We start from the raw sequence: 10,525 nt of genomic DNA on the forward strand, positions 1-10,525 counted from the left end.
GAAGGTAAAACATCATTCATTACAGCCTTTTTGGGCACAAACGCAAGCAATCAGCGGAGTAGAAACAAGTCCCAAAATGTAGCAGCTCTTGAAAGTAAACATGGGACTTAACGGTTCTTACATTGACTTGTGTTTAGTTTAACAATTGGCAAACCTCCACGCAAATTCACTCTCAGCGCAGCCTGTGGAAGAAATGTGTTTAATTATCCAGGGCAGCTGCTGTCCTGTTCAGGTTCACCGGGGACAATTAGGATGTGCGACTTAACAAACACCAGCCAGCACTCCAATCAAATACGGTGGCAGTATTTACAACCTCACAATTCAGGCTCCACTGACTGCAGAGAGAGAGAGAAAAACAAACAAAAAAACAGTCTTTTTTTCTAGCTCCGCACCTCACCTCCCACACTGCCTCCTACTCAGTTGCATAATATATGAGATTATTTAAACGCTCTCATCACATTTCTATCACAACAAGTAAATAGATAAAACATAACACATATTACATTCCTAAATAGTGAACTAACCTTTCCTTAGATAATTAAGTTATCACCTTATTTTCTTTATCATCACTTTCTTGCTCAGCTTGATCTTTGTGCTGAGGCACCTTCAAAATGCACCACCTAAATTACATTAAAGGGGGGAAAACTCAGTTTTTGCCATTTTTCTACCACCGACAGTGACATTTATGAGGGCTTTTTGTGTTAAATGACTTGGCACATTGCTAATGAATCAAATAGATCTCTGAAATTGTCAGCACCACCCTTTAAGGTCACATTGCCACAATGACAGGAGTGCTGTCATTGTGCCAAATCATTATGATGTCAGCGTGTCTTTCAGGAACCTTGCAGAAATATCACTCAATACAATGTTTCCTTCCCCCCTGTGGTAAACTCTTATCTGCACACTTCATCATCAAGATGTTTTGTCTTTGGACCATACACACCACATGGAGATGGATGTTCACATATGGTTTCCGCAGGTGTGAGTCAAAACTAGTTTATTCTGCCATCTGGTGGACATACGTTGAGGAAACACAACAATTACTGGCATGCAGCCCCATGGAGACACTGAAGGGTTCCCACTCGTTTCTAGAGTGCTCTTTCCCGGACCTTTGATGATCTAGCTGGTGTGACAGACCAGGATCGTGCCATACACTAATATGTTCCTCTCGGTGGAAGTCTGATTTAATAGACTTGCAGGCTATGGCCATAACTAATCTGTGAAAACATCTCTTATCTACTTAGTAATTATGACAAATTGATCATAGAATAATATTATAATAAACATGACCATACCAGCCTACAAGTGATCTCATCCATAAACTACCATTGAACATTAATATGATCCTGCACATAGCCCTTTCAGACAGCAGATTGCTTTTGGAGAGCTCTGATATATAGACTAGGAGTTCATTCTCAGCTAAAGGAAAATAGGACAATGTTGAAATATTTTTCCACAACTGGAAAATGTGTTTTTAAGGTTTCCCAGGAGGTGTGGAAACCCTGACAGGCTTAGTAGCATACTTATGTAAATCCACTGACAAATGTGTGAATCAGTTTGAATGCAACCAAATCTATGAATAATGCCCCTATGAAATCGCTGCACCAAAGCCAGATGAACCCACTTGGGGACGTGCAGGGACCAGCTAAAACTGGCCTGTTTGTGGTCATTTGTTAAAATATATATTTAATTAACAGTGTGTCTTACCTTCTCTATATTTTTCCCAAACACTGGATGGAATGGATGAATGGATGGAGCATTTAGTTTCTTCTGTAACAATGGGACACACAAATACAAACACAGTTGCTTAGCATAAATGGAAAGTTTGCTCCAACTTGAACCAGGATTCCCATAATACTGTTTCATTGTGATCATGTAGTGGTACACTTTTTATATCAAAAGGCTAACAAAAATATGAATAATAAAAACTAGGCTATTTAATAGTAAGTTGCTACCAACAATGAATGCCATTATTTATATTGGCAATATTCAATAATAATCCCACTACATTTCCATTGTTCTAACAGTACATTACAACAAAAATATCCTCATTTTACAAATATGGACCCTACAATAGAGGCTCTGCTGCCACCTTCTGGTGATAACGGAATACAGCAGACCAGTCGGCAGCCATCACAAACTAACTACGTGACACAACATACTGAAATACAACAGTTCAACATGTTAACTTACCCTATATGAAGTGGGACACACAACCATAGTTGCTCAGCATGGATGGAAAGTCACACAACAACACCTCGGAGCTCGTTAGCCACTAAAGTTAGCCGCTAACGTTAGCCGCTAAAGTTAGCCGCTAACGTTAGCCACTAAAGTTAGCCGCTTAGCCGCTAACGTTAGCCGCTTAGCCAAAATGTTCAAAATGCTAACGCTACCCAATTATGCTCATACAGCAATCAAACTACGAATCCTACTGGCATTTGTTTTGAGATCCAGCACCAACAGTTAATGTGGATAGTTTTTACACGTCATATGAAACGTGAATTACATGTATTGTTTAATTTGTGTCCATACAAACTGACAAGCAATTCACTCACAGCATACAGCATTCCCCAAAATATGTGGGTCAGGTTCACCCATTTAATGGACTACAAAACAAAACTGTTTTCTGCTTTGAATTTGAATCAACAAAATAAAACACAAGCTTAGTAGAAGAACCATGGCTGATTTTACCATAGGTTATTTATTGACATACATCATATACATTTGGACACTTTAGAAGATGGTTCTACTTTCTGGGGTGCAATGTCTCATATCATTATCATATTAATTACAGTGATAGACCTCTCCTTGTTTGTTTCAACCCTGCAGTTTATCTTAAATTCTGTCAAAAATATTTCTCTATAACCTTAAATTAATTGGTCAATCCTGAAATCAGGATTCAACTATACTCTTTCTGAAATACTGTATCCGGTTGAATCGTTAACGTGCATCATTAACGTGAATAAATTGCTGTTTGCACAGCAACACAATAATAATATTGACAGTGTGATAAAAGTGCTGCTCTTTGTAAAGCAGGTGGGATTTTATTCATCTCTGCTATAGCGATGCAACATAGGAAATGATACCGTAAGAGTAAACAGAGATAACCGCAATGAAAATGAGAGACTCAGCATCTCGGGCCACATTAGGTGTGCGGTCAACAGGGCATTAGACAAGCTCTATATTGGATTAGCACACTTCTGAGCCAGCGATACGTTTTCATAAAAGACATGATGACGCACACGGAAACACTGTGAATCTGTGAGCCTCTTAACTCATTTCTAACATTGTTAAAAATGATTTTGCCCCCATTATGTATAACAATATTTAAAGACAGTTCTATCATGTGGCCTGACTACGTTGGGATGGTGATAATCAGCGATGGATCCTTTCATTTTTTACATGATTCTTTTTGCTCACCCTAGTCCTGGGATTCAGTCCAGATTCACTGTCATCCTGTATTCATCATCAAACATTTACAGAAGCACCGACACCAGGCTGATGAGGTTCAAATTCATGATTGGAACTTTCCATTATGAATGCATTATAAACCAGAACTAATGGTACAGGTTATATAGTTAAATATATGATATGCATTCATTATAATGTTCATTTTTATTTTGCAGTAGGTAGTTAGATACATATACAGAGTTTAAAGACACAGATTAACAAATTATCTTTCGGGCCAACCAAATAATACATCTTGAAATATCATTTTATTCAGTTTTTCTTTTAGAGGAACATTATGTATAATATAATATAGATCATTATTCTAGGGGGAGTTCCTGCCTCAAGTGGAAGAGTTTAAGTATCTTGGGGTCTTGTTCACGAGTGAGGGAAGGATGGAACGCGAGATTGACAGGCGGATCGGTGCAGCGGCTGCAGTAATGCGGTCGCTGTATCGGTCCGTCGTGGTAAAGAGAGAGCTAAGCCGAAAGGCGAAGCTCTCGGTTTACCGGTCAATCTACGTTCCTACCCTCACCTATGGTCATGAACTTTGGGTCATGACCGAAAGAATAAGATCCCGGATACAAGCGGCCGAAATGAGCTTCCTCCGCAGGGTGGCGGGGCGCTCCCTTAGAGATAGGGTGAGGAGCTCCGTCACACGGGGGGAGCTCGGAGTAGAGCCGCTGCTCCTCCACATCGAGAGGAGCCAGTTGAGGTGGCTCGGGCATCTGCATCGGATGCCCCCTGGACGCCTCCCTCGGGAGGTGTTCCAGGCATGCCCCACCGGGAGGAGACCCCGAGGAAGACCCAGGACACGCTGGAGTGACTATGTCACCCGGCTGGCCTGGGAACGCCTTGGGGTCCTCCCGGAGGAGCTGGGGGAAGTGTCTGGGGAGAGGGAAGTCTGGGCGTCCCTGCTCAGGCAGCTGCCCCCGCGACCCGGTACCGGATAAGCGGAAGAAAATGGATGGATGGATGGATCATTATTCATCAACAATCACAGGTGTATTCAAGGCTCGCCAGTATTTTTTAAATTCATGCATTATTTTTGACTAAAATGCAAATATATTCAACCATTGTTCGTCATGAAAGCAGATATAGGTAATTCACTTCTTTCAGGCGGGAAGAAATTCTTTGAATCATCAGTCACTCGACTAAATTGTACTGTTTGGCCGCGGCTGTTCTTTGGCCTCAATTCGCTGCCAAAGATTAAACTACCCCCAACTTTTCTATTCTTTGCATTTTTTTCTACTGGCCATCAGGGGGCGACTCCTCTGTCTGCAATAATAAGTTGATTGTATAGAAGTCTATTAGGAAATGACCCTACCCCTCACACTTCTTATTATCTCAGTAAACTTTATAAAAATGGGTTTATGATCTCAATTGCTAGTGTCAAGTCTTCTTCAATACCTCATAATGTTCATTTAGTAAGTTATGGTCCCATTTAGAGTCAAATAGACGCACGCTAGCAGCTGTAGCTTTCCATAGACATTTCATGGCAGCCCAACCTTTTCAGCATATGTAATGAACATTTTATATCTGTACACAAACACAAATGTAAAAAACAAACATGTCACATGATGTGCTGTTTCTTGGGTGGGAGTCTTGTTGTCACTGTGACAAAGCCAATGAAAGTAAACTCTATTGAAACGATAGTTTTCCATGTCGGCACAAAGTCAGATACATGTAAAGAAAGCCATAGAGTGTCCTGTTTGACCCTTTCACCTACATGTACCGAACCTGACGGGGAACACTGGGAATGGCCCTGCACCTCCATTCTCACTTTTCTATACGCCTCTTGCACTCGACCTAATGATTACTTCCACTTCATGTCTCACTTCGCAGCTGCTGGCTTGATCACTTCCAATTTCAGACCTTATATTTGTGATGTGCGATCTAACGTCTCCTCCTCATCAGCATCCTTTCTTCTGCCAGGTTGAGGCTTGTCGTCAATTCACTCCAAAGGGATTTCACTCCCTTTCCCTGCTTCCATCTATCAGCCCACTTCAACGACCATCGACGGCAGCAGGGCTCACATTAAACTTTAATTAGAACTGTGCTCAGCTTGACTTGTCTTTTTACTGACAGTGCTTGAAAACCATTTCCATCTGCACATTGCAATTGATGTTGTTCTTCAATCGTTACGAGGAACACATAAAGCCGAAACAAATCTAATATGCATTATGCAGCACATTGCCTGCGATACGTTGGCAGACAAAAGTGGAGTTTTAAGAGGGAAAGTGTCATCAATATTAACTGATTTTCTGATGATTCATATTTCACAGGTTCAGAAGGTCAATGCATAGAACAATTAAGTTTACTAGTATGCTTTTGAATGAAAACTAATTTGGTTAATCAACTCATATTAAAAATGGATTGAACCCCATTTCATATTGTTCAGCATCACATCAATCAAAGTTTGCTTTCATTTCAATCTTTCATCTTAAAATGAGCTTTCCTTTCTCAAGTAGGCCCTTTCCATTCACGTCATTTCTATTCCTCCTTTTTTCTCATTCTTATCTTTTAGCACGGAACACAAATGTCAGTGGGTTGTAGTGTCACGATATTTCAGCTGTTTATGTTTATGCATGAGAGTCAGCCTGATGCAGTGCCTGTCCAGTGGAAGTGTTCAAATATAAATCACACCTGTTGTTGCAGCTTCAGTGTGACTTCATGAATGCAACTGGTCCTCGTCATAATTCACATGGTTACACCTTACTAATGCACGCTTAAAAAATGGATGTCTTGTCCAGCTGTAGTTAATCTGCTGAAACCTCCAGGAGGTTATTTAGGTCATTCTGCTTGGGTCAAGTCAAACATACAAATGTCAAACATATAAAATCAACTTGCTGGTCACTTATTCACTTTCATTGGCAAAAAAACAAACAATGTGCAAACTTTTAACCACCTGTGTCTCCGTGCAGCTTGCTGTGAAACGTACTGAGTCATCTATTCATTCCAGTCAGCTCCGCTTCTGCCTGCGCTTTATTTTGAAATACACCATTGTATGCATATGGACATCGTATTTGCTTCATGCATTACTTTTGCATCCAGTATACTAACAAGAAAGCTGTGTACATTTGTCATGTTGTGTTTTGGCCCCACACATCCTTGGCATTTCACCTTGGCTCATCAGGGATACCATTCCTCTCATACAGAGTGAGGCTCTTCCCCTCCGCTTCTTTATTAACCGCGTCTAGTTGCTCAGACGGTTGGGAAACCCTTTGTCCGTCAGTAAAGGTCAACCGTTTGTGCACAGACTCGCGAGTGAGCTGTAGTTTTCTGCGAGACGGGCCTCTGCAGCGAAGCAGCTCTCCGTAGGCCCTACGGAAATCCCTGTTGAGGGCTGGATACAGGATGGGGTTGAGAGCTGAGTTAAAATAGCCCAGCCACAGGATCACAGAGTTCAGTGTAGTAGGGGGGTTTGTCTTTTCCGTGATGCCCATGCAGGTGAAGAAGGTGAAGTAGGGGAACCAACAGATGACAAAGGCCCCCAGCACAGCTGCCAGGGTCACCGTGGCTTTGTGCTCCCTGGCTATGGCTGCAGTCGATGCTGTGCGTGCAAACGACGGAGTGGCAGCACGAATACGCCGCGCCTGAAAAGACAGAAAAGAAGATGAGTGCATTCACTGATCTGACGATGAAAGGATTTAATTCAGCGACAGGGGAACGTGACTCTGAATGCTATTTTAATATTTGTGGTTTCCCCTAAAATGCAGTAGTAGCCTCAGACAGACCTGTTCTCGTGCCACTCTGAATATGCAAAGATACATTCCACACATGAGCAGCAGAGGCAGGTAAAATGAGCTGAAGGTATAAATGAGAACATAGTTGTTATTCCATTCAAACTGGCAGTAGTGTCCCTCCGTGTCCTCGTCCTCCATGCCCCAGTCCAAGTGCTGCACTCTGTAGTCCGCTGTGTTCAAGCCCAGGTGGATGGGCACGAAGGACACAGCGAGTGACAAGGCCCAGATGGCGATCATGGCCAGTGTCACCCTGGGACGGGTAACTCTCCGGGAGTAGCTGAGGGGAGCTGAAATGGCCAGGTATCGGTCCACGCTGATAGCCATCAGGGTCAGGATGGAGGATGTACACAGCATGACATCCAGCGAGATGTAGATGTTACACAGAGCCCCTCCGAGGGGCCAGTTTCCGCTGCGCAGCTCCACCGTGGCAGACAAGGGCAGCACCAGCAGGCCCAGCAGGAGATCTGTCACCGCCAGGGACACCACAAAGCAGTTAGCAATGCGCCACAGTCGCCGACTGAGCCCCACGGCCAAACACACGAGCACGTTCCCACCGATGGTCAACACGATGAACGACACCAGAACCAGCCAGCGGAGAGCTGTGGAGATCATGGTGACCTCCTCCTGGGGCTCGGGGTCAGGCTTGTTGATCTCAGGAGAAAATGTTTGAACAGGCTCATCCGCCGCCAGCTCACTTTCCATCAGACAATCCTTTACATGCTGCTTTGTATGAAGGTAATCCTGTTCAGAAGCAGATCAGCGAGTGTAACACACTCCCCAGCCATCTCTTCTGTGAACACGACCCTGGTGAAGAACGAGAACAACAGTTATTACTAAAAGTTGTGTATTTAAAAGTAAAACATTTCAGACCTTCTGACATTTAAAGAAGCGGCCTAATTGCAACGTCCTGTTAAATGTCAAATTACCAAAAATGCTCTTTGAGCAAATGACTTTTAGTAAAAGCATGAACGAGGCCTGAGATCATATATTTCTCAGTATTGAGTTTCTACAAGGTCTCAAACCCTGATCCTGCATACAGTATAGCAATAGGGCAAATTATAGTCTCATTAATTTATATTTTAGCATATATGGTCAAATATATAGAAACAGCTAAAAAGATATCAAGTCACATGTCAGCTGATTATTATAATAATAACTCTAAAATGAATTCCTTGCTCTAAATGTGCTTTGTGCTTTTAAGGCAAAATGCATGCTAACAAATGTTAGCACAGTGTGCTTGGTTGGTAATTGTTACACATGTCTAAGCTGATTACAGTCTCTGCCTCGGTGGCTGCATCTCTGTTTATTGCAGAAAAAAAGAAATAAATTGCCACAGTGTTTGCTTGTAGGTGGTGTCTTTAGTCTTAACCATCGCTCCTACTCTCTCAGGAACTCCATCCTGAATTTGACTACACTCCAAACACACACAGGGGAAATGTATACTGTCCATCCCGTCCTATGAAAACAGGATTAAACTTGCTTTGAAATTGCTGGGAAATACAATAAGAAAGTGCAAACAACACCATCGCTCAGCTATCGCACACCACACGTCTCGTTTCACTCTTTTATGTACACATTTTCATTCGGTTCTAAACTCAATAAAGTTGCTATAAACCCACAAGTTAATTCAATCAAACATCCTCAATGCAGCTGTGACAGATTCAGCGCGGGATGGAAGAAGAGTGTTGTAAACAGGATATCTGCAGCTGAGGCTGACCTGAGGCCTGAGCACACATCAACACAACAGTGTACCCACACCATCACAGCACACAAACGTTAAGACAACAGGCATTTGTAGAAACATTTATCCCCCAGATACAGGAAAATACTAGAGAGAGAGACAAGATCTTAAAAGCATCATAAAAGTAAAGTAAACACATCCAAGCTCTCCGGTCTAAAAAAAGAAAGATTCCTGGGTATCCATCCATTTTTAACTTAACATATACTTTAAGACCTTTAAAGGCCACTTTTAGAATTATAAAGACATGAGCAAAGCTATCATTTATTTTTATTTATTATAATGATGTATTATAAGGACAGCTGAAAATCAAATTAACATGAGTAAATGTGATTAATCTGGATCACTGGTGTCATTCTTCAGGTGTCGTACCTCGTTAGGGCAACTTTAATCAACAGCCAATCATCATATTCATTTAATGATATCAACCCAGTTATGTGTGTTTCATTCTAGCAGCACCAGCATAGCTTTACATGGCATCACTCTTTTTTGGAATTTTTAATACATTAATAGACCTAATATGTGCAGTTATGCTGTGTTTTGAATGTTTTCTAGAGTTTAAACAATATACTTTTATTATTATATACATTCTGCATGTTTGCTAGGGTTGTTTTTAATTTGTTAGCTTCCTTATTACAGTCAGGCCATCTGATGTACGCCATAAAAAATAGATGAGATATGGCGTGGACTGATAGTTCTCAAATTCTCTAATTAAGGTTTGATGACTACAGGTGACTCAGAGAGACTCATGGGACTGTATTTACTTTAAGAGGCTAGATCATTAAAAAGGGTGATCTACAGGTGTTATAGTATTTTATAGTAAATATCACACATCACACCACTATTTAGTCTGGCATCTTCAAACTTTAAAATGCCTAAAAAAATCAAATCATCACACGGTTAAATCCATACAAGCATTCAGCTACTGTTTGATACACAGCTGACCCCGAACCTGTGTTTTTATTTTTGAGTATGTCTAAAAATCTGTAATTTTACTTTGACTTAAATGGTTTTTTTAAAATCCTAAATCGCTGTACTTTGCTGCATTTCAAGTTGTGTCCATCACAGAGTGAAAGAGTGAAACGTGACGTGAAGAAGTCCTGATAAAGTTTGTGATAAGGGAATAAAATACAGACCTGAGATCCTGCATTCACCACACCTCAACTCTATCCAAACAGGATTCTGAGAACACAGTGACACACAAGCAATATTCTATAACAGGTCTACACAGATAATAGCATATCAGCATATCAGTACCTCCGACTTTATGACGCCTGTTAAGCAAAACAAACTGCTCGCTCATTCATTCAAATTTGTAGCAAATACAAACATAAGGAGTGTGGATTACCAGCTTCTTTCAACCGCTTTATCTCTTGTTTTATGACAATGATTGGTACCCTAGTCAGGCTTATCCCAACATAATATATATAATAGTTATGATGTTTAAGTTAGGGTGGCGGGGAATTATGGAGGTGTTCAAATGATGATGTCATTATTTCTAATCAGCATGTTTTCTTTGGTGGATAATAATCTGAAAATAAGTACCACTGTGTTTTCATAACCTTGGACTGAGCCTTTTATATCTACACTCAAA

At 41.3% G+C, this 10,525-nt stretch overlaps 1 protein-coding gene across 1 annotated transcript; it reads right to left on the reverse strand.

Moving 5' to 3' along the window:
- Positions 1-5,273: 5,273 nt before the first annotated feature.
- On the reverse strand, positions 5,274-10,099 carry hrh2b (histamine receptor H2b). The gene is made up of 3 exons (XM_084028905.1): positions 10,068-10,099; positions 7,185-7,997; positions 5,274-7,043 (listed from the first exon to the last, which is right to left on the reverse strand). The coding sequence occupies exons 2-3, from the start codon at positions 7,893-7,895 to the stop codon at positions 6,567-6,569; spliced, it is 1,188 nt and encodes a 395-aa protein (XP_083885031.1). The 5' UTR covers positions 7,896-7,997; positions 10,068-10,099; the 3' UTR covers positions 5,274-6,566.
- Positions 10,100-10,525: the final 426 nt, after the last annotated feature.

This window comes from Eutrigla gurnardus (assembly GCF_963514095.1).
Source record: "Eutrigla gurnardus genome assembly, chromosome: 15".
Classification (NCBI taxonomy): Eukaryota; Metazoa; Chordata; class Actinopteri; order Perciformes; family Triglidae; genus Eutrigla; species Eutrigla gurnardus.